The 25,601-nt window shown below is 39.7% G+C and overlaps 1 protein-coding gene across 2 annotated transcripts in view; it reads right to left on the bottom strand.

Moving 5' to 3' along the window:
- Positions 1–798: 798 nt before the first annotated feature.
- The window catches only part of CA10 (carbonic anhydrase 10), a 207,296-nt gene continuing 182,493 nt past the window's right edge, over positions 799–25,601 (bottom strand). For both annotated transcript variants that reach the window (XM_064467009.1, XM_064467010.1), the window contains exons 6-10: positions 14,942–15,037; positions 12,806–12,878; positions 5,388–5,542; positions 2,872–3,046; positions 799–2,014 (exon numbers count right to left, since the gene is read on the bottom strand). In XM_064467009.1, the coding sequence (XP_064323079.1) occupies positions 1,992–2,014; positions 2,872–3,046; positions 5,388–5,542; positions 12,806–12,878; positions 14,942–15,037 (522 nt within the window). In that variant the 3' untranslated portion in view covers positions 799–1,991. The remainder of the gene's footprint in view (positions 2,015–2,871; positions 3,047–5,387; positions 5,543–12,805; positions 12,879–14,941; positions 15,038–25,601) is intronic.

Genomic DNA, 25,601 nt, shown 5'->3' on the forward strand with positions numbered 1-25,601 from the left:
CTACAGTGTAATAGTCGCTGCGTGACACCTCTCTGGTTGTGTTGTGGATTTTTCAGATCGCTGCGCAGGCTTGAGCTGGTATATGGGAGTCATTTGAAATGCTCAAAATGAAATAACTTGAGGATCAGGCACTGTCTATCTGCTACCAGGGCAGGGGTCATCAGCCCAGAACCCTGCTCCAAACACAACGCGACTGTGTCACGGCCCATCTAGGCCAACCTCTGCCCTCTCACTAGTGATTCCTCTGCGCCTTTCACCGAGCAATTGAATTGTTGGCAACTTTGGGTTCATTTACAGGTTTCAGTCTACATCCATGTACCTACTTTGAGAGTCCCCTGAATGCCAGCCCATGCATGTTTTTGCTTTCCTGATAACTTTCCCTTTCAGGTCACAGATGAAGCCACACAAACTGTCATGTTTCCAAACCGTTGTCTACAACATAGGCTCAAGGGTTCCCTGTCTGATGCTACCTGCACTGTTCTCTTCTGCCAGAGATGAAACAGTGTGTTTGCCACGTTAAAGGCAGCTGGCCTGCAACACCTGTAACTTATTTACAGCGGTTCAGTTCCCTTTCACTTCTCGTAGTGCCTGTTATTCCTTTTGGTATCAACAACTCATTGGTCAAGCAAGGTACTTCCTAGCTGCATCTTATTTTCTGTGACCTTTGACATGTTATGGGTTATAAAGTGAGCATTAGGGGTGGAATAGGATAGGTCTGCCCCCTCTCCAGATTAAAATAAAATTTAAAAATCCCTTAATGTGCAAGAAGGTCAAACGTGCGCTGTGTGAACTTGTTAAACACATTTATTGAGTTCTTGACAGTAACCAAACACAGTGAATGACCATTATAAACAAGAAAAAAGGCATTCGCTTTTACTTGGTCAGCTCCTGCTTTATCTGTAAAGAAAATATATCCCTTTCCACCACCAATTTACAGGGTTGAATTTGTTTGTCCCAATAATGGATTCAGCAGGGGAAATGGCAATTTTAAACGGAGATGTTTCAACTGCTTTCAGCTTCTGAGCCCAGCTTCTATTAATGATGGACCATAAAGTGGAGTTAAAGTTATACTAGCTTTAAGTGAATTCCCAATTGCCATTAACTCACTTAAATTGGCTGCAAACAAATAAATGAAGTAAAAAACCATGGAAAAGAAAAAGGGGAAAACCCCACCCCAATCCACAAATAATGCAGCCGCAAGTAGTAGAGGCATATTATTTCAGAAAGGAAAAAATAAATCAAAGCAAGTTTACTAAATTAATTTGTTAAACACATTTATTGAGTTGTTAATAGTAACCAACACAACGTATGACCTGTTGTAAAACAAGAAACAGAAAATGGATCAGTTCTGATTTTGGCAAATCCTACTACAGATATGTGACGAAGAGGGAAATATTTCAATTTCCTTTATATTCTGCAGTGATATATTTACAATACTTATCTCTCGAAGTCTGTCCCTTTTTTAATTAAATGAACAGAAAGATCATAACCTAGAAATAAGTCTCCTCTACAATCTTCTTGTTCTGTCTTGTCAGTATCCATTAATGATAGTGAAATAATGAGAGCTTTCCAAGGATTACTTGGCACACAGAACACAACTCCACTTTGATGCTGTACCGAGCCACCTTTTCTCTTTTTTTTTTTTTTTCTTTTTTTAATTTGAGGGAGGGGGGAGAAGAGGAAGGATTTCGTATGTACAAAGGCTGAAAAGTCTTTCTTTGTGAAGCTAAATTGTTCAGGAAAACTGTATCAAAATCGTAATCACACTTACTGTAATGCTGTCTTTTTTTAATTTTTTTTTTTTTTTAATTACCACCAATCATATGAATGAATTTTGAGTTGAGTTTCCAACATGGCAGCTCTTTTCCTACAGCACATTTGCACGTGCTGTCGTGAACCCACAGAGAGTGAGGTTGGGTGCATTCTAGATTATGTCATTTCACAGTAGTAGCATTCCACTGAGGTTATGGGTTCTGCCTGCTCTGTCTTTCTTACTTGAGGAGCCATTCATTTACTGAAAGGAGAGAGAAACAAAACAATCAATTAAGCTTTAATAAACTCCAAATATGAAACTGGCTGGATTTAACACTGTATTAGGCACTTAAACAATATGTCTGGAAAAGCCAGGAGGTTCAGTTTCCTCCTCTTCCTGGAAAAGAATTAAGTCTGAATGACTGTTTCTTTGAAGTACTGCAACTCAGTCACCAGCCCTGCTGCTGAGGATGTGCTTTCTTTTCCACCCTTCAGTAGGACCCCTTCATAACCATAACATTATTGGTAAGAAGGTACTTTTACACCACTGTTGCAAGTAATATAACTGTGTGTGCATGGGCTAAAAGATGCATAAGACACATTACAGCTCAGTTGTGAGCCCCCAGCTGTGGCAGTGTAAGACTCCACCAGCAGGAGACCGGCTTGGTTCATTTGTTTAATATCCATTGCTTTCCAATTTGGGTGTTTGTTACGGGTGGTGCACCTCCAAAGTGAAATTTATTCTGTTGTTTGAGATCAGCTGTTACCAAGACTAGCTTGTCCCCCCTTTTTTCTTTCCAAGGTGGGTAAAACAGAGCAAAATGCACTTTGTAAGGTGAGAAGACTTTTAAAATGAGGCTAGAAAACTGAAGGCCTGTCCTATCTGCTTTTAAAAAAAAGTTTAGATGCCCCAGACTGTTTTTTGTCATGCTTTTCCTGCATGTTTCTGGGCAAGTTTCCTCATCCATTTCAAATATGTCATGTTTGACTCATACTGTTAGTCCCCTAGATCTGGAGTTTCATCTGTTTTTATCTGTATGCTTCGTTATGCCCTTGGGTTTCTCAGAGAAAAGAGCTCAGTGTAAGCATAGAAAGGATTATTCTGGAGGTAGAACGTACCTCTATACTGTAGTTTCTGTGCTCTATTGTTTGGACAATCTTTTCCCTGTAAACTAAAGTTGATATTAGTTCGGATACATCGATTGTTGAGAGGCTGGACTGGTCTGAAATTGTCGCTCATGCTCAGAAATATCTGTGATGGCTGATTCTGGCTTAGCAGTCGTAAAGAATGCATCTATACAAAATACAAAACAATGGGTTTTAGTACTGGTCTTTCCTGTAAGTAAACAACATACAACACTGTTCAATAGACTACTTAATACATGAAAGCTAAACGGAATTTCAGTGAGTTGTGGTCAGAGGTGGGTTGAAAGAGTTAACCTGAGGTAAAACTGCTCTTTCCATGGTCCTCTGTTTCTGAGCCCCATTTTAAACAAAAGTAACTAGTTTTGTGTGGAGTAAACGGAAATGGTATGAGGTGTCCTTGTCTGATCAGGAAACAAATGGAATCCAGAGTACTGGATGGCAGCAGCTGGTTCAGACAAAATGAACTTGATGAATGACAAGAGCTAATTTCCTAAGTTTTGTAGCTATTAGTGTAGCTTCGAGTTGAGAAGACACAGTTTTGGATGATGGTGCTCAAGAACCAGGTATGGCCAGTCGGGATGGAAAGGAGAACTGACGGAGTCATGCTGCTGAAGTAATGAAATTAATGATGTTAAAAAGTGAAATCCTCTCTCCATTGACAGGCCTGTCTTGCTACTGCCTCTGCTGTGTCTACAGTGTTCTTCTGGTAGACTCTGGCCTTCTCTAGAGATGGTTTCACAGGTCAGCAGAGAGGGAATTACTGTATCATCCAGGGTTTTCAGTGTGCCCAGCAGTGGTTGGATGCAAACTACAAGCAGACAGCAATGGTTCTTATGATGGCTACATAACTGTGCTAAAAGCATGTTAGTTGGCTTAAGTCAAAGAAAATCTCTCAAATTTTTTATGGGAAACTGGAGAGAGAGGGGAAAAAAAGAAATGCTGCAATTCGTAAATCAGAAGCCCTCAAAATATTTTGGCTTAAAAATATGAAAAGAAAATATTTTCCATGTCAGTGTACCATTTCAGAGGTTTGGTTGTGGCCTTTAATGCTTAAATGGGGAAATCCAGTCGCTGGGTTTTACATACTGAAAATCTTTAACAACTTCCAGGGAAAACTTGTGCATTACTTTTTCAGTCTGAGTACAAAATGTAATTATTAAGTATTGCATGAAATCAATTTGCAGCACTACTAGTGGAGGATGTAACTAACCAGTAAAGCATGACAAGGAGTAAGTGTCATGAGATTATAACCCGTAGTTACTCGCATAGACTCCAGAAATATTCTACACCTTGTTTTGTACATTAATGCTGTAACTCAAAATGTTGCTTGTGGGAAAACGTTCGTCTCCTGCTTGAAAAGTTCAGAACGTACAGCGTGTCTGCCTGCGCTCAGCTGTGCCGTTCTCCCAAAGTGCCCATTTAGAAAAGAAACAAAGTACTTTCTCTGCATCTAGACAAAATTGGACAGAAGGAATATCACAAAGATAAAACATCTCTCGGGCTTTTAAAAGTCATCTTATTTACAATGTTAATATGATTTTTAGATCCCAAAGTAATATTTAGGGTTGTTTTATCATTCCTCATTTAATTTCTGAGGCCAGATTGCTCTGCTGCATGCTTGGGACAGGCAGATGGCGGTTCAAATATTCCTTCGGGATTCTAGTATGCAGGAGAGTAGGTTTTAGCTCAGCTCACAGCTCCATAGGCAACTCATTGATGGAAGCTCTGGAATAGACTGCAATTGGTGGTAAATTTGTTCTGATGTTAGGCCTTGGATTGTAAGCGAGTCATGTAGAATATAGTCTTTATGGCTTTCCACTGGTGTGTTACCTCAACAGCATAATTTTGACTATGAAATTAATTGTGTTTTCTTTTGCATGATTTATCCTGCTGCTTTCTAATAGAGGCTTCAATTTTTCAGTCTGATTTTTTTCTGAAGACATTTGCAATGTCTATCCTGTCATCTTATACCAGAAAGCACTAGCTGATTCTTTTCAAGAAGGCCCTATGTATTGGATCTCTGTCACGTTAATGTGCTATTGATGTGTATTTAAATGGCCACAAGTCTCATTCACAGCTTGTCTGTTTCTCTCTGACTTAAGAATGGTCTCTGTTACACTTAATAACCTCAGTTATTTTTGTGCAACACTGCTGTATTTGTTTTACAATTCCCATATATCTATTCACAAAATAATTTAGGATGGAAGAGGCCGCTGGAAACCATTTGGTTCAAACGCTCACTGAAAGTAGTGCCCACCTCAAAGTACATTTGTGTGTGTGTAGACACTTAGGGAGCTCTAAATAGTTAATATTTTTATTCTGCCAAAAAGCTATTCAATGCTTTTGCAAACTGTATAAATTGCAGGCAGAGATCCCTACGGCAAAAGGTTGAATCTGATTTTGTACGTCAAGCTACAAATATATATGTTTAAAATATTATTCTGTACGTATATTAGATTGAGTCTTTTTTTAATTATTGTTATTTTTACCTGCATCCTTGTTATGTAGACAGGCTTGTTCATTATTATCCAGCTTGCTGTTTCATAGCAGGGTGGAATTGTCATTGACCCATCATACGTAATGAAACTAGACGTCTCTGGATAAAGTTCCTCAATATTAAGCCCCTGTAGTAAGTATGCATCATCTGGAGAATAAAGACGGAAAATAATTGAGATAAAACCATAGCTTCACAAAAAAAAATCCCACCCTTTTTATGTACAATCTTTATTCCAGCACATCATCATCTGTTTTACCAAAATATGAAGTATAATGAACACACATTCCTGAACACTCCAGCAGTTTGGACAAGAACAAGTAACACGAATCCAGCAATCCCTCTTGGGTTGAGTTCTACTCTGAGATGCCCATGCCGACCTTCCGTGATTTTAGCACAAGCATTCCCGTTGAAACTCTGAATCATGTTTAAGACCTGGAGCTAAAAGCTTCTTGAAGTTGCAGTTATTGATTTAGACGCAGCAGCCTTTGGAGAATGTTGACTAACCGTATTTTGGAGTGATTAACAATTCCTGCTCAACAAAGCCTTGGGAAGGCCAAGAGTGTTAAAACTTAATTGCCCTGCTACCAGAGGAGGAAGTTAAGGTTAATGCATGATAATAAAGCTGCTCAATGAAGCCTGCTGGCCTTTCATGTGCACAGTGGGGGTGGATGCAGTGCAAGCTCGCTCAGAATGCTAAAATCGGGGTGAAAAAGTACGCTTGAAAGCAGCTTACTGTGGTCCCTGCTTCTATAAGTCTCCCTGGGAATTAATGAGGTATCCCTCTGCAACAGAATTCACTCTGTGGACATGTACCAAAATATAATGAGATATGGTTGTGTCTTTCAAAATTCATCAAAGTTCCTCAGCATTTTCTATACTACGTGCGCTATTTCCCTTGTGTAATGCCAGCCCTACAATATATTTGGCACTGCTGTCAAAATTGCAGCTCAGGTTTTCCTGCGAAATCTTAGGCTGTAGGAGTTCCTTAATAGGTAATACTCAGGGATATACACACTTTACTTCTTATATGCTACTGCTATCACGAATCTAGGAGAAAGCTGGGCTGGTTACGAGCCATAATGTTGTGAAATCGCTCCATGTGCTTTCACTTGCATGTGGTGTGTTCAATATGGTTCATTTGCAGAGAAAGCGCTAAAATGCAGGCAAGGAAAGCTGCATATTTAGGTGTGTTTCCCCTTTCGATGCACAAGACGGACTGCCATTGATCTTAATGGAAGGCAAGGAAGACAGTACAAATAAAATAGTAGATGCTGCTCAGACTAAAGAAAAATGTTGAAAGTGTGTCTTTTGCGTCAGTGTCAATAATTCAGGCATTTCTGATGGATTCTCTGATGTTTTTCATGTATCATTCACTGTAAGTTCAAACAGGTTTTGGTTTTGTGGGTTTTTGGTTTTGTTTTTTCTTTTTTAAAGCTGATAAACAGTTCCTCGGCCATTGGGAAAAGATTGTAAAAGGAACCAAGGGAAGAAATATGAACTATCAAGGAAGCATATAAGAACAAAAAAGAAAAGAGTAGTTTAACTTGAATTTAACATCTATAGCTGAAGGACAAAACTTAGGTGAGCAAAATGCTTGTCTCATACTATCTAATGGGGAAAAAAGGACTGCAGACGACTGACTGTCTTGGGCAACAGAAAATCAAAGAACACAGGCAAAGCAAATGTGACCTTTTTTTTATTTTGACATAGTGCACTCAACATGCTACAGGCTTCTAGGGTAGCGATGTTAGTGGCTACACCATCAGTTAAAGTGTCAAGGTGAGAGTGTAACATTTATACCACATTGACCAGTGCCTTGCGGTTATGTCATATTTTAAATGTGTTATTTTACGAAATATAATCTTGGCATGCCCTTTCAAGTTTGTCAGAAATACAGCCTTCTGCCGTGTTTTTGTGCTTCGAGCCAGGGTAATTGCCATGCTGTGCAGCTGGATCCTCAAGTAGAGGGGAAGGTACTGTTGGTGTCTTGTAGGTGGCTGGCTGTCACCTTTTTTAACATGCTCAGCCTTCACTGGCCCATGGCTTGGGACACAGAGTCTTTCTAAACCCAGAATTTTCCAGACAAAACTGCAAAACCATCGCTATAGTGTTAGAGCGAAAATGCTGTTAAATTTTAACGGCTAGAGATGACTGAATACACCTGTGTCCTATTCATTAAAAACATTATTTGCAGTGCAGCAGTAATTTTGCCAGAATTACATGAGAGGAGAATGAATGCATTTTTTTCAAGCCAGTGCCTGTTTTCAATGAGTCATCGCACATTTTTCCCTTTCCCACATGAACATCCTGTTCATCATTTATGAACCATGGAGAGTGGTGTGTTAGCTCCAAATGGCACAGAGTCAGTCAGTATAGATAGTTTCAAACTCTAAGGACCAAATCTGCTTTTTCACACCTGTATTGACTTCAGTTGGGCTAAAATGATTTAAACAAGGTAGAATTTGCCCTGAAACGTTTATGAGGAGCTGGAAAGCTAAGTAAAGATTAATACAGATGAGGGGTATTGATGCTCTCTATATATTTTGCGTGCGCCACATTCTAGTTGACTAGTTTGTATTTGGAACAGTGCACAGATTATTAACAGTAGGACTGCTTATCAAATAGAAGATACAGAAACAGATTTATTGTGCTAGCATTAATGCAGGTAATCGTGGGGTTTGGAGTTGCCTCACATTGCTTTAATAGAGAATATAATTAATTAGTTTGATATGGGTTTCTAACTTTTGTCTGTGGAGTTACAGTGTTTAGTCATTCTCGGAACATAATAATGCTCTGAGGGTGGAATATGGCATGTAACAGTGTGGGCGCAGTGTGGGGCACAGTCCTCCTACTCATTCAGGCAAGCCTGACGTATGCTAGTGCTCTCCAGATCAGGAGAGGTGCCCTCTTTAGCCTTACTGAGCTTTGGATCAGGTGCTTAGGTTGCCTTGTTTTTGCATACTGAGGACCTACAAAATGTGTGGCCATCTCCCCCACCAGCACCCAGCAGTGAAGCGGCTCCAAACCTGGTTCGTTGCCTCTGTCTTCACTCAGAATATGTTTTAAGGAGAGACAGCGAATTATGCCAAGTGTCAAAATCCATCAGTTGTGGTTAATGGGAAACTGGAGGAAAATATCACTTCAGGAAAAGGGGCAGATAGGGATGAATGAAATAATGGAATAAAAGTTTGGTCAAGTAAAAGCAGAATTTATTCGTGCCTGTATATGGGTTATATTCCCACGGGAAGTCAGATGGCTCTGTGAGAATGGCCTGAGAAGAGACTCCAGAATAAGCATTTGGTTATTGGCATTTTTCCCATGAACAGCTCTGCGGTTTCCCTTTCCCCACATCTTGATACAGGTTTCCCATTCTGGAACTGAAACAGAACTGGTGGGTTTGTGCGAATACTAGACTGCACCAATTGAATGTCTTGTTTTATATTTATTGCAATATGTAGTTCAGAATGGTCAAAATCACCAGGTGTGATCTCTTGCCAGTAATAAAATTCCTTTAATAAACCCATTCAGCTTTCACTAGATTTTCAGCATCGTTCCTGTCTCCAGCCCACATTGTGTTTATCTTGATCTGCTTGTGCCTTAGGGTGATTTCTGAACTCATGAGCTCTTCTCTATACAAATTAGATTTCATATTCGTTTACATAAAGGCCTTGACTCTGACAATTTTCTTAGCAAATGATGGAAATCCTCTTCTTTTATCCCCCTATTTGTAACAGGTGCGTGGGGTTTGCTTTTGCAGCAAATTCCATGTATGTTCTCTTTAAAACAATAGTAATTGTAGGGAATATACTATTTACTGAATGAAGAAAGGTCCATTTGATTTGGAAGTTCATACCATGCTATCCAGAAAGGGGAAAGTACAGTCCTAACCAGATTAGATTTACAGGGTGAGGAATGTCGTAAAGCTCAGTTTTTAAATCCTGAAATAGAGTTTCTCCATTTACCAGCCTTCACAAGGTAGTTAGACCCAGCCTGACAGAGACTCATTCTGAATTGCTGAGGTTAGTCCCTTAGGGCCTGGTTTGAGACTGCTGAGCTTTTACTGCTTGTGACAGGAGCTGCAAGAGCTCAGTCCTTCAGAGAACACACTGAAACATGAACCTTGAGAAATTAATAGTCTCCTATTTCCAGAAATTTGAATCTTAAGCTTTTTCTGGAAAATCTCTGAAAATGGGAATACTTTATTCCCTTATATGTTATCTATAAAATAGCTAAAAATTGAATTTGAGGAAATTCAGAATTTTACAGCTTTTCTGCCTAGCTGAACCTTCGTCAGTATTTTGGTGGAGAATGAGAAGCCCAAATTTTCATATGGAATTTTGGGAATCTAAAAACGTTAATTCTTTGCAATGTTAAGCAAACACCGGGTCAAAGCTAAGGTAGCATAACTGTTCTGAAAGACAGCTAACTTACCCCCTCAAATGTCCTACTTAAAGGGGAATATTAAAGCAGTTTTTCTTCAGAGATGTTCACAGAGCTTCTGACTAAAGCCTGTTTGAAAGAACACTTGTTTCAACCAGTTCACAGTAGATCCTTTGGGCTGTGATAACAGAATAAAATAAGCATTTAAAATGCGCTCAAAAATTCCTTGGGGTCCACTTTACTTCACTGTAGCCATTAATATCTAAAAGTAGAAATTCCCCTTTTAATGCATTTTGCCCATGGAAATTCCATGCAGCAGCACAGATAGCTCTTAATTTTGTTGCTCTTCTTTAAAAAAAGTACTTTAGTTACGTCAGTACCTGTCCTGACTCTGAACCTATGCTCCACTTGCTGTTCGCTCTGTGCCCCTACTGGGCACCCTGGCACCGGTCATTTTGTCAGCAGCCTGCTGAGTACTGGCTTCAGGAGTGGCCCCTAAAGCACAAGCTATGAACTCCAGCTGCTAAAAGCAGAGTAGAAGTCTTCACAATGTAAGAGGTAAAATTAGTTTTCAGCAATGATGCTATAATCCATCACGCCAGACAAGTGCAAAATTACTTTCAATACTTTCACGTTCCCAATTTACACAAAAAAATTCCCAGTCAATACTTGTTACTACAGTAAGTAACCCAGTGCCCTGCAGAATGTTATGTGCGTTGTATCTACCGAGGATTTGACTTTGAGATAAACTCATTAGTGGTTAAAAATTAAAACTGTTCTGTTAATCATTGATTTTGCAGCCTGTGTTATGTGCTCGTCTTCATGGGAAATTTCATTTAGTAAACCCGAATTAGATGTGATTGGAATTGCATTTTCCTTCTAAAGCGGCAAAACAACCAGCGAAAGGTTGTAGGATGCTGTCAACTCCAGAGGGAAGGAGTGCTCACTTGGAAGTGCAGCGTACAAATTGTACAGCTCTGTATTGGGAAGGTTTGCTAGCCTGCTGGTGTGGGCGACGGCTGCTTGCACGCTCAGGCAATAGGGGAAAGATGCTGCCGGTGCCTTCCCGCCCTGTGGAGCTGTATGTCCCCAGTCATGGCCTCTGCTCTGAGCTACCACAACTTGTCCAGGCTTTGCTCTGCTGGCCAGCCGCTGTAGCATGTGGGCTGAGGATGGGTAAAATGAGGCAGGAGTCCTTTCTTCTTCAGTGTGTGAGATCTGTCACAGTGTGAAGGTCTGTGCATGTGTACATGGGGAAAAGCAGCTTCTCAGTGGTGCAGTCAGAGATCTTCTGGCTGGTCCCCAGACAGAAGCCAGGAATAAGGAATATGGGAGTGAGAGAGCCTGAAAAAACACATACACTCTTTATGATAACTTCCCATCTTTAGGACTCTGCAGCAGCACTGGTAGGCAGGAAGCTCCTACAGAACAGTATTGCTGTGTTTTTGCATGGAATCAAGACAGGCAGTTTAAAACCTGAGCTAATGTCCTGCTTCTTCCAAGCAAAGATGACACTGCATACTGATAGAGCAGTCTGGAAAAAGTGTTCTGAGGGGAGCCTTCTGTCGCCTTCCTTCCTATAGTTATAGTGGAGAACAGAGTTTTGTCAAAATAGAGGCCTCTTATTTAGATTAAAGATGTGACAAGATTTGTTAACTGATGTTTGTCTAATTTTACCCTACAGGGAGAAGAAAGGTGCATGTTATAGGCCAGGAATTATCTGCTTCAGAATGGGCTTGGATGGGCTCCCTTGTTCAAATTTGGTGTTGTATGGCAAGACTTGAAATCTTTCTAGTGAGCTCGTGTTCAGGAATTAATGGGTAAAATTCTGTGCTTGCGCTTTACGTTGGTCTCACATGGCTTTGCAGGGAGGGGGAAAAGATGGAGTCTGTGGAAAGAAATCAGACTCTGTGCTCTGGGGGCGTGTACAGAAATCTCTCCAACCCCTTCCATCATAAACCTGAGGTTCAGTGAATTTTCTTGAAGTTAAAAGGACATTGGAGATTTCCCGAGTTTCAGATGCAAAGTTCTCTGATTAACGCCATGTTGTTGGAGGGTATATCATATGATGTGTCTGATTTACAGGGAGGTAAACCAAGGCAAACCCTAGTAGGGTTGTGAACCAAATCCTGGGGTCCTGAGAACCAGTCTCATTCCGGTTATTGTGAACAACTCTGTCCCAGATTTCATACACGAAAGCAGAATTAATGACGTTTCTGTAAACAATGACTTAACAGTTTTCATAATAACAGCCAAAGGCTGAGTTTTACATGACTTATTTTTTCAGTTTGCTGTGTACTTGCTGAAATTTAAATTCTGGTATCATTTAACTTACTTTATCAACGTTACATCTGCTTGGAATGCAAGTGAATATTTGACAAAGGGAATAAGGTTTTCAGATTTAATTTTTCATTACTTTCTCTAAACTAGCCTAACTTCACTAACATTTAAGCTCCAGTTTTCCACAAGTTCAATATACAAACATGGAATGATCGAGCATTATCAGTTAAAGATTTTCCAAATGTGAGTACAAGAAACATAGATGCTTTGTTGACGATCTCTTTATATATCCATTAAATACAGCAATAGTTGAACAGAAATGTAATAACTTTTCTGTACAAAAAGAAAGCATCAATGAATACCAAATCCACAGCTGATGATGCAGCATCTTGGCGTAACTTGATTTGATATAATCCAGGCTGCTCCACACGTTACCTTTATTGCTAACAGTAGGCAGTTTCTCCTGAGTATTCTGTGTGAATACAGTATGTGTATTTGTTAAGTATAATTTCATTAACTTATTGCTTGTTCAAACATAAAATAGACTTTGAAGTTCAAAATTCATTTAATGCACTGATGACCTTACTAGATTTTCCAGGTTCCCAAACTTCTCATGCAGAGTTGCTGGCAATACAAACTTTGTATTTTTTGCCCATAATGAACTGCCTCTTGTTTCAGTGCGTCTCTAAATATGTTATTTGATACTGAAAGTATACAGCTGTTAGCTGTAGTAATTGAAAAGGAACTTACTTTTATACGTTATTCTCGTGATGGTGTCTCTGTTAAGCATACGATTTAGAAATGGATTTGATGATTCAGACACCTACAGAAGAGAACACGTACAACGTCAAAATCTTCTCACAAACGTTTCCTTTCTGGAAGCGTAGCTGTTCTGTGCGCGCGCACGCGCTCAGTCTCTGCTGCCACTCCAAATTGTTTCTGCCTTTTTTCCCCACTGTTGTGGGAAGAGGAAATAAATACTTAAATATTTTTCTAACAGAACTTGTTAGAAAGTTAATATCTACAAATAGATAAATAAATAAAAACAGGGAAGGGAGAACAGGATGAATGGAAATTAATGCCTGAATACTCGTGTGAGAACAGGTTTCTTCTCTAACAGCTCTGACGGGATATGCAGGTGGTTAACATAATTAGGCAGAATTTTCATATAGTATTTATTATTTTTCTGTTTATTAAGAAATATACTTTCCTTGCAGCAGACTATTTAGGGTGCAAATAAAATCTGTCTTCCTGTTGTTTTACATACAAATATGAAATGCCTAAATTTCACCCACATGCACTCATGAATATGTATATGTACATGTATACATACACATAAAATGTTCTGCCTACATTAACATAAGAATACCTGAGGAGGATTCAGAGGAAAAATGATAGAGGGCTTAGAGGCATTGCTGTTGTGTTGGGGGTTTTGGGGGGAGGGATGAGGGGGTGTATGTGTGGGAGGTGTGCATCGACAGTATCATTGTTGATTATCAATGATAGTTTAACAAGAGATTTTATTGCACTGCAAATGGCAAAATTATTACTGGTTAGCAATAAAATCAGTGTCACACTTTTTATGGAGACATTTTAGTAACTCTGTAGCTAGCCTTGTAATATCCTACCTACCTTTCAATTATTCTGTGGGGTTTTTTATCAGACACTGGATACTGCTATTATACATCTAGCATTTATCCAGAATGAAATTAATTTACTTAGAAAATGGAAAGCTTCACAAAAAGTTTAATTAAGATTTAGAATATAAATGGGCTATTGGACAAACTGCAGTCTAGCTCTGTTTGACAGGCAGCCTTCAGAAAAATTCAGCTCAGGTTCCATTTTATGGAAATTGAGGTAGTTACTTCCCCGCTCAGAAGTTTTGCTAACTACTTTGGATATTTAAAATCGAACGTTTCTTTTCAGGCCAGTGAGAGAGGCCTAGAGAAAAATATGGTGAGGCAGATACTAAATTTTGTTGCTGATTCCAAGAGGCATGCAACTCTGCAAGTACGAGTGATGTGTTACTTAGGCAAAACCTTAGGCACGCTGGGCGATCTGAAGGCTTGCTTCAATCTTAGCCCTTTTGTGCGAAACCAAGTCAGATCGTTGGGTTATAATACAATACATTTTAGATGAAAAAAGGTAACCGAAATTTCTTTCTTAAATATTAGATCTGTATAAAGGGGGCAATTTTTGTATCTAATTATTCAATATTCTCTGTGAAATGCATATTTTAATTCTGAGGTTAATGCTTTGTCAGGAACTTTACCTTATGAAATGGGATTAGAGCGTACTAAAGGGAATTAATAGATATCCAATATGTAAGGCCTGATGATGAAAGCTATTCACTTCAGCAGGAAGCACCGATTCAGAAATATATGGGTTTTTCAGACTGATGGCAGAATATGAACAACATTTTTAGGGGAAAGGCATTCTTCATACAAAATGAGAGGAAAGGCTTCTCCAGTGTAATTAGGGAGGTTTGCGTAAACTGTAAAGTCCTTAGTTCAGTGCTACGTCGCTGTAATTTACAGACCTAACTATGCATCCTGAGCCAACAGGATGGAGATTAAAATATGACAAAATATTCACACGTCTTCCTAGCTCAGTGCAATGGAAGATATTGATTACACTTTTAATGTATTCACTTTCCTTACATTACATTGTAACCGACTTGGAGTAGAGATGATGTGTTCGGTTCCTAGGACGATGCTGGCTCTGAATTCTGGATCCAGAGCCTCTTTGCTAGAGTATAACAAGGAGCCTAATTCCTAGATTTACATCTAGGGATCTAACCTATGTAAATCTAGGGATTTACACCTAGCTTATGGGAAAAGTAGTCCATTGTCCATATAGTAGGTATTGATAATACTGAATACTTACTTTCATAAATATGGAAACTACCACCAACCCGTTAGGACTCTTGGCAGCTTCTGTGACATTTGTGTACAGCTCATGGTTATAGTGGATTAGTTGAACCTAGAACACAGGAAGGGGAAGATTACAATTAAACAGTAGCAAGTCATACCGTGCACTGTTTGCAAATACTCTCTCTACACCAATTGGTTTGTATTAGGATCCCGTCTATGCTTAGGGTATTTTGTAACTGCAATTTTTCAGAGGTTTGCAGCACGCATGATTTTAATAATTTCAGTCACCATCTGGCTCCAACTGGCACAGGACCAGCATGTTTTCTTCTAAATTGCCAGTAAGTGAATTCACCCACATCAAGTGACGAATTGCACTGCAGGGGTTGACATCATTTCCCTGTTGCAACAGCACTTGCCATGGGCATCAACTAATCTGTACTTCTCAGCCTCAAGCCAAACACAGAGGAGTCAGGGGTTGGAATATTTGAAGAAACATATGGGATACGGGTTTGGAACTGTTTAAACCAGCACTCGCAGAATTCAAAATAGTAATATTCATTGGCCTCAGATTTTACAAACTCAGTTACAAAAGCTCCTACAGTTAGGCACTTACTGTATTATTGTTAACCAGGTTTTCCTTAGCTCCTACAGATTTCCTGCTGCTTTTTAGTCTTATGATTTGCTGGAACTTCTAAATTATGAAGGCACAGTTCATCTTTCTCCCTGCATATGTAAATGTCTTGCCCAGAACAACAGTATTTGAACTATCTGGGATCACTAGACACTGTTACCATTTACATTGCAATTTGTAGCCTCGCTTTTTTTTTTTAAAGATGAACAACTTTAATGAACTTGTGAGTTAGAGCTAAGTACTTCTAAGAATTTGAAAGGCCAGTTAACTTTATTTAGCCTACAGATAGCTTTCTTAGTATTCAGGTGTCAATTAGAAAAGTAAGGTCATTGTTCTGGCATTTTCAGAATTGCAGCAGCCTGATGTTTGTATTTAAAAGTCAGGTGTGGGCTCCATGTGCTGGCACAAATCTAAAGGCTGCCCACTGAAGTTTCTGGACTTACATACTGTGAACAAGATCAGTATTAACTCTGTCTATGTCTGGTAGTCTCTTCAACTGTACAGATGCCAAAGGCTAATACTGCCAGTAAAGAAATTTAATCATACTGTGCTTTCCATGTTTATAATCAGGAAAAAAAAAATCCTCAAACCCACTGAAATGGGGTTTAGTGCCTGCTTTGGTGACTTTGTCTTTTGGGTGAATGCAATGCCTGGTGCTTCAGTAGTGAAACACGACTGCAAGGATTTCTCTGCAGGAATGACCTCTTTACATGATCTGCATGTGCACAATCAAGTTACAAAGTCTTGCTTTGCCATCCAAGTATGTCCACCACCGCGCTTCTAGTAGTGATCTGAACTGTAACAGCATCCCAATTTATGTGTAACCTAGACCATTATTATCTCAGTCTATGATAAGCTGAGAAATAAATGATGCGTCCAAACTCTGGGGGTGTTCAGACAGTTCTATTTCTTATGCTCTGCCCTGACTGCAAAATGTATTCTTATAAATAAATTACTCAGAATCAGACCTTATTAGCCTTCCTAACATAAAAATCTACTAAGCATTGTCCCGTGTCCCCCCCGTCCCTCCCCCATCCCTTAGCGATGCTGTTCTAGTGCTGGATATTAATGTAAAAAGGGATTTTGGAAATTCTGAAAGAGAATATTTGTGTAAGATGAGAAGGTCTTTGGCACATAGCTTTACTCTTTACAGCTAACAGTTCACAGACCAAAAAAATAAGGTAAGGGTCAAGATCACTGCCAGAATGTGTTAATTTCAGCTACTTTTGTCCTGTCTGGATTGGGAACTATTGGTTGACCTTTTTACAATTCACACAGTAGGCATTTTTTAAGGCAAGCAAACAAACCAAACTGGAACGAAAAAGTAAAAATGTCAAAGTAGCCAATGAAGTCATCTACTAAATTCTGACAGCTAGGAAGCAGGATGAATGCAGTGTGTTTTCTAAAGGTCTTGTAAAGAATTAATGAGAGCATTTACTCTACAGCACATAGTGGTTATAGGCTCATTAGTCATCGCTCTGTGGTGCTGCTGCACTTCGATAACATCATGGTTCGGAGGACTGCGCGCTCACTGAAATTTTTAGGCTTAGTAACATATTTTTCTTTTTATGTACAACTATTTACTATGGCAGCCAGACTAACTTGTGAGTTATCAAGGAAATAAGTGATGAAATCTGCTTTAGACTAGAATTCCTTATGTACAAAGTGCCGTAGCATGTAGCAGCGTCCCGGCTCTGTTGGAAACCTCTCTCGATGTCAGAAAGAGACACAATCCACTCCGTGCAAAACTCACACCCAGGCTGCAGGCAGGCAATAGGTGGTTGTGGGAATGAGTTAACAGACTTGAACTGATTAGAAATTAGAATTGTTATTTCTGTTGCTGATCTATAAATGATCTCTCCACCCTGCTTTGCATTGTCTTTACAACAAAAGTACTTGTCTGAGAACTTTGGAAGCACTGGAAAACCAGTGGTTTTCATTTCAAGTTTCCCACTCTTGCGGGTTTGTGTGCCTCTGCCCTATTCCGCCTCTCCTTATCACTTCTCAGTTTGGTAATGAACTGTTTTGGAGAGTGTGCTTGACAAATCTTGCTTCACTGTAGTTTGAAAAGATCCCCTTGCCTTGCTAGGTATTATTGTTTCCCCAAGATGCCAGTGCTGAATGAAGACAGACTTTTTTTTCTTCTGAAACCTGTCACTTTCTCTGTGTTAGAGTTGCGTCCTTCCTCCCTCCACCCAAATTAAATTTAAAGCTGTTTCCATGGCACCATGGTTAAATTAATGATATTTTTCCTTTTTTTTTTTTTTTTTTTTCCTAAAAATTGACAATGTGTTGTGGTTTAACCCCAGTTGGCAACCGAGCACCACAGCGCTGCTCGCTCACCCTCCCGCCCCCATGGGGTGGTAGGGAGAATCTGAAGAGCAAAAGAAAGAAACCCCATGGGCTGAGATAAGAACAATTTAATAATTAAAATATAATAACAATAATAATAGAAAAAAAAATTAATGAAAAGGAAAACAACAAGAGGGAAACAAAACCCAGGAAAACCAAGTGATGCAACCGCTCACCACCCGCCAACCAATGCCCATCCCATCCCCAAGGAGCGATCGCTGCCCCCCAGCCAACTCCCCCCCAGTTTATATACTGGGCATGGCATCATATGGTACGGAATATCCCTTTGGCCAGTTGGGGTCAGCTGTCCTGGCTGTGCCCCCTCCCAGCTCCTTGTGCCCCTGCCAGAGCGTGGGAAGCTGAAGTCTTTGACTTAGCGTAAGCACTACTTAGCAACAACTAAAACATCAACACTATTCTCACCCTAAATCCAAACCACAGCATGGTACCAGCTACTGGGAAGAACATTAACTCTATCCCAGCCAAAACCAGGACACCATACAATGAGACATCATTTTCAGTGTTTCTCATACGGAACAGACTAATTTAGAAAAGTACAAATGAATAAAGATGCCTTAGATATAGACTATTACATGCAGGATAAAAATCATAATTCCTCATTAATTTTCTTCTTTTGAGAATAATTTCTTTAAAGTTGCCTGAAATACCTGTAATCTTACAGTCTGCATTACATATTACTAGAGTCTTCCAAGAAAGTGAAGCTACACATAAGTAAAATTGCTCATATGTGAAAATCTCACTTTTTCAAATAATGACCGTATATTAAAAATGAAGTCAAACAAGAGCAAACTTGCAATGCTGAAAGTACCCTTTGATTTGAGTTTGAGTTTCAGGGCTCAAACACAATACAGAATCTTGTTATAACCTATTGATTTTCTTTGGAAGATTCCCCCTTTAAGACTAATTTGCCATAGAACAACTGATAGCTCTTTGTTTTCCTTGAGCTATAGAAGTTCTATTTTTCAGGGAGGAGAATTAAGATTAATTACTCTCTTTTAGCTGCTGAAAATGCAGAATGTGCCCTTGTTCCGTCACCCCAGAATGTGCATTGGACCAGGAGGAGACACAGCGCTTTTTAGACACCTGAGCTTGGTAGTGTAGGGAACGTCAGCAGGAGCTGCCGACAGTACGTTAGGGGTAATCGACTGGGCACACTCTCCTCAGCCTGGCAGGCTGTGTCGTTGGGGCAAAATAATACAGATAGGCTGATATTATTGCTCGCGTTCTGGCTGCTGTGGGGAAAACATCTAATTTCCCTTTCCCAACGCACGTGTGTGTGTGTTTATAATGGTAATAACCCGTTCTTTGCCTGTACTTTGATAAAGTTCAGCCCTGTGCTCGTAGTACTCGTATTGTTAGTACTGGTTTTCTTCCGCAGTTTCTCTCGATCCTTCACCCAGCTGAAATGTGCACCTTTGGCAAAGATATTTTCTGTGTGGTATTTGACTGAGGCTCTTTGGATAAGCAAAAGGAGGCAGTTTGCTGGGTTGATGGTTATGGGTGCCAAAAATTCCAGGGACTCTTTCAGCAGTCTTTTAGCAATTTTTTAACTTGGACAAAGATCCTCTGTGAATTACAAAGCTCTGATTGACCATGTGTGCGTAACCCTTTTATAAATGTTAGATCACTGTGAGATGTTCTGCTGCAGTGAGACACGGAGAAATATGAAGCTGAGGGAATTTAGAGTATCGCAGTACTTCACACACAAAGGTTTCCATAGTCCTCTTGGGATTAATGAAATAACCTTTATTCTCACTTGGAAGTGTTATAATTGAGTGCGTAAATGTTTTGCTTTGAAAATGACAAGGGATCTGAACCACGAAGCAGGCAACAGCTAATCTGTAACTGTAATATTTGTATTATGCTGTGCCGCCTGATAAACTGTTGGGATACCTGATTGAGAGCAAGCACAAAACATGTTTCCAGCACAGCAGGGAACAAAAGCAAATGAAATCGCTCAATAAGACGAGTTAAATATTTGTTTTGATTTAGAGTCCTTGTAAAAAGCAGCTAAGATCTCATTAAGGAAAACAAATTGTACGTTTTTGTTTATCCAAAGTTTAATAAAAACAGCAAAAGAAATGTAATTTCTGCATGGCAGGTGTCCAGTGAGGAAAATAATTTTAATAAGTTGAAACCTATTAATAACAACAGTTGATATTCCAGTGTTAAAATACAGTCACTCTCACAGGTCTTGTAAAACCCCTTGGAAAGATCAGTAATGTCCTATCACCTAAGAATTATTTATGGTATTAATTTTGTGGATCTGAATAGGTATGAGAGCTGAGGTCCTCATTTTGTGAAAGAAATGAGGTTTTTAAATGCCCCCTGGTTCTAGGATGGGTGATTTGTATAGCTGACAAAAACATTTTTAGATTTGTCTTAAATTAAATATACCCTTCTGTGAAGCAGGAGGTAGAGCCCCGCCTGTGAGAATGTGCGCCAGGCTCCTTAGAACCCGTGGTCCTGATGTGTCTTGTTTCGTAGGACCGAGACATGGCAGCGATGCCATGGAAATTCTCCTATCTTTGGCAAGCGATGAAGGATTTTTATGGTGTGTTGCTGAATAACAGGCCTAAATATTGCATAGACTATTCAAGAAGGAAAAAAGTTAATTGTCGTTTTTTCGTAATTGGTTAGGGTTTGGAGCTGGATGTTCACGTTGTCTTTTGCTGAATTCTTAAAACGATCAAACCTTGTTTGGCCACAAACGCGCTCACCCATACGCAAGGAGAGCGCGCTAAGACTGTGCGTATTTCATTATTGCATCTTGGAGGATACTCCTGGCCTGCTCAAGGCACAAGTCATTACAAATCAAGCAGGGTAAGAACTTCAACTCCCTGGTCCTGTTCTCAGTCCCTTTCTTGCTTTCAGTGAGCCTGTGCAAAGCAACAGCTAGAGAACCGGGCTGTTAGTGGGCTCAGAAGAACGCCGTTCAAGAAGACAGAAATTATGATTCACAGTAATCGTCTCTGAAAAGCAAAACCATCTTTTTCTCATGCACAGGGCACTCTATCAGGAAATGTTAGGATATGCCACATACTTATTAATTAGTCCATAGATCTACCTGTCTGCTCTCTTTTATGTACAAGTCCACAGCAGTGAGGTACTCTTACATTGTTGGTAAATTGATAAAATAAATTTTACATGACCATCTATGCTTCCAGCAGTTTACTTAGCGTTTTAGCAAACTACTGTGGTTTTAAGATTAAAATAGGTTAAAAAGATTAACTTAGCTTAATATAACAAGGGAGAGAATTGGAAAAAAAGAAAAAGAAAAAAAAGGAATTTGTTTAAAATAATTTTATACTCTTGTCCTTTCTATTAAAACTGAGTTTCCTCAGGCTGTTGCTGACAAATGTGGTTTGTGGGGTTTTTTTACTGCTTTTGACAGTTATTTCGTAATTTAAAAGAAATGCCTATAAAATACTGGTTTAATAGAAAAGCTTGTCATCCACATTTATAGCAATACGCCTGCAACTGTATCCTAGATAAATAAAAAAGATTATAATTCTTTTTTACTTAAAAGACTAGGACTAAGAATGCAAGGCAGGCACTCGGTTTTCTCCTGCTCCTGAGCAGACAGCTGTGTAAAAGCACGTGTGGAGAAATGCAATGATGCAGCATGCAGTGAAGTGGAAACACAGTCAAGGGTTAACTATACTTGGCTGCAAAATCTACTTTACTAGAAATAATGACATGCTAGGAATTAGCGCTTAAACTGCAAATGGTGTCTAACGCTTCGTTAGAGCAGTTGGTAACAAGAACCAACTTGCAATACCTCCGTTCAACAGCCAGCTTTATCCAGGGTCCCCGGTCAGCAGCTACGCTCTGTGCTCTTTTCAGCACGCATTAAGAGGCTTAAAAGAAGCAGCATCACCTGCTTTAGGTTTAAAGTAGTTATCTCTAGGTGCTGACATACAAATGAAAGGTGACTGAGAGGCTTATGCATTCGGGGGTGTCTGTTCTAGGATGCTCTAACTGGGTGTTTAATAGTACTTGGAAAAGAGATCGGTGAGAATCAGATCTGGAGCAGGACAGCCATTTTGGCTGCTGACCTGGTATCTTACACCGATGAGGCTACTAACAGCAAAACATACCTATTCCTTGTTTATGTGCAACCATCACACCTAAAAAAATGTGAAAAATATGACCTGAATAAAGTGTAGAAGATTTTGAAGTATTTATCTTTAATATTATTATATATTCTTATTTCTTTAGTAAGCCTCCCTTTAATTCATTTGCAAGTAAGAAAAAAGGCTACTTTAGACAATATTTAATATTTGATGCTTCTTTTAAGCATCCACAGGACTATAGTACAAAGTACAGATTACTAATCTAAGAAGTCAGAGACTGGCTGTGCATGTCTCAGAACTTGCTATTAGGACTTTTCACCTTGGTGCTAACACCCCCAAATTAAGTAAACGATAGGCTGAAGAAATAAATGCGAAAGGTGGTGGATTCCTGCCATCCAAATGCTGCTGGAACTGCTGCAAGTGTCATAATCATTTGTACTCTTTTCCAGACAGTAGGAAAACACAGTGAAGGAAAAACCCCGACTGAGCCCCAGAGGTAGAGAGATGTGTCTGTGATGCTGGTTGTTGTGTGACTTCAGGAGAATTTTTGACAGGGCAGTCATTGCTGAAGCCTTCCACTGCCAATTACTCTAAACATTTTTGGCTGACCTGCCAGTCAACCGCTCTTGTCATTCATTGTTAGCAGATGAGTGAGAGCTGGGTAAACATAAATAAATGACACTGTTCTGCAATTCGCTTTGTGTGAGGATCAAAATAAAGTCTTAGACTCAAATGTTTAATGTTGATTATGCCTTGGCTGATGTAAAACTTCATTGCAAGCTGTAATTTGGCACTGACCCAATCCATCATCTACAAAAGTTACGTCTTAAGACAGAACAGGGGTAATATAGGGAAGGAGGCTATTAGATGAGCGTATCATCGCTTCTGGATTCGCGCAGGACTTTGACTAAACACTACATTTAACTTGTTTTCTCATTTTAAATACAACAGATGCTCACACACCATGATGATGAATTCAGTATAAACGCTCCATTTGGGAGATTCAGTTATATAATGGTGCTCCGAGTTTCTGGGAGAATTCTGCATTTCTTTAGCCATCAGTCCAGAAAGCAGCAGAAAATGGTTCCTGCAAATCAAAAATGTGGTGAAGCAGCGATTGACACTATATTTGTTGTTCGCTGTGTTACCCTGAGACACTGAGTCAAAAGGCCGCAAGTGCAAGGTCACCAAACGGTGCGACAGAGATGCATTGGCAGTTCAAGCCTTCTCTAACAACATGTGATGCCGCTACAGTTCTTGGTCTGCCTTGTCAAAGTACCAGTAGTAGCTGCATTTCTGTTCAAAGGGTGGCCACGTTGGGCAAGAGCAACAGAGAAACGTCGCAGACTGATGAATAAAGGAATGAGCAAAAAACGGTTAATAGAATTTGGGCTAGTGAAAAGCTAGTTGTTGGTCTAGGCCTTGTCCCTTTTGGCCTCCTTTTATAATCTAGTAGGAAAAAAAGGGTCAGGCTTAATATACCCGATGTTAACTAATAAGTAAAGAAAAGGTTAATGTTAGGATTACAAGGCAGTTATCAATTTTACCTTCTCTCTTGAGCATAGAAGTATATTGTTAAATTAAGAATATATTTTTTGCATGGCAAAACTGAAGCACAGGATTTGATATTCTTAAAATGACAATAAGGCACGTACGCAAGGAAAACACAGAATAACATTGAGGATCTATTTTAAGAAGCCATTGGTGTGGCTGATCTGAGTTTTGTGGAAGTCCTTGCCCAGCCTGTTTGGGCAGCAGCTCCTGCCTGCCCGCACCCTCTCTTTGGTTGCTTGGCCTCAGCCTAGCGCAGGCATCCCGTCTGTCGTTACGGCTCCTGCCGCGGTGCGTGGCTTGGTGACACTTGGATTTTCAGCACCTTGAAGAGTGATAACAGGGAAACATTTAAAGCCTGATAAAAGAGGAAAATAATTTGAAATGGATATAATAGCTAGTTATTGTAGCCTTAAATCTTTGAATGTAAGTTGAGCACTCAAACAGAAAAGTTTGAGGAAGCGCAGCTTGACTCAAAACAGCCAAAAGCATTTCTGGAATGAATGTTTTATTGAATTATTGAAGGTCCTTTAGGATATTAATGCTGTGGTAGATGAGATGGTATATTACAGAGTGAAATTTCTAGAAATCATTTGAAGAAATTTCACACCAGCATTTCCTCTTTAAGGTGCAGAGTCAGAGACAGAGGAAAGAAGGCACAGATCTACCCTGCAGGCTGAAAATAAAGGGGGTTTTTGTTTGGGTTTTTTGTTTAAGAATATCCTGGAAGCTGCTTTTAAAGCTAAGGAAAGTACAGCTGCCTTTTGTTGTTCATATGAATTGCGTACGAGACAGTCTCACACCTGTAGTTTAAAAGGTAAGTTTAAAGTTGAGAAATAATGAACACGGTCAAAACAAGAGGACATGAGTTATCTAAGAATATGAGATAGTACAGCTTAAGGCAGACAACTATAAAATTATTTTGTTTCTAAATGAATTGAGCGACATTACCCTCAGTAGGAAAGATAACTGGCACTTAGAAGGCATAACTAAGCCAGTTATCTTTTATAAAGTAAGCCTTTTAGCTCTATCTGCAGATTTGGTGAAAGAAAGCAGGATATTGGCAAACACCACTCAACAAATGCAGTACAGCATATATTAAAAGGGCATGAAGTTACATGCAGCAGCATTTGTTTACCATAAGAACACATTCTTCTGGGTACCTTGTAAAGGGCACTGAAAATTGCCACGAGGCAAGAGCAGTTCAGTACAGCCACACGACGGCGGATTAGTGCCATTTATAAACAAACTGAGGAAGATGATCACAGAAGCCTTTCCAGTAGCCGTAATTATACTGCGGTTGAAGTTCAAGGATGTAACAGTGGCTTTCTTTGTTCCAGGCATTTTCTGCAATTTCCTGTTTTATATCAAAGCTGCTTCCCTACCTCTACAACAAATAAATGTCTCAGCTTTACATAGACAAGAAAAGAACCCCTCCTCTTGCATTTGTTTCAAAAACTTTCTAATTATATATTTCAGCACAGTACCGACCTTCTCCCTAACTCACTGGTCATTGTCGCCGGACCAGCTAAACACCAATGACCTCTGCTTCACACCTTGTCTTGTCTGTATAACTCCAACGCTTAGAAACAAGAAGCCATCTGAAAAATCCCATCTAGGCATTAGGAAGTAAGGCTGAGAGATAGCCTTTGGGAGTATGCCCCAAATTACACTTATTCACAAGTTTTTAAAGTTAATAGGCAAAGGTCAGTGAAAAATAATGAAAGCCAATAGCAACTCCAACAGAAATATGGTACCTGCCATGTCTCTGTGGGCTGTTTGAGCAGTGAGAGGTGAATATTAAATGGACAAAAGGGCAAAGAAAAGCAGTTATGCAGACAGCCTCACTGTAAAAAAGTGATTAGTGCTTCAGTTGGGAAGTAGACCGAGGGGCAAATGAACAGAGGGCGAAGCCATGGTGCATCATCTCTAACCTCAGAAGCAGACCTGCCTAATGGGATTTGACGTCTGTGGGATGGGGGTTCCTGAGCACAGAGTGCTTCGGGGATCCTGTGTCTGAGTGTTCATGATACAGTCTGCCT

The sequence above is a fragment of the Phalacrocorax carbo genome, chromosome 16 (genome assembly GCF_963921805.1).
Source record: "Phalacrocorax carbo chromosome 16, bPhaCar2.1, whole genome shotgun sequence".
Classification (NCBI taxonomy): domain Eukaryota; kingdom Metazoa; phylum Chordata; class Aves; order Suliformes; family Phalacrocoracidae; genus Phalacrocorax; species Phalacrocorax carbo.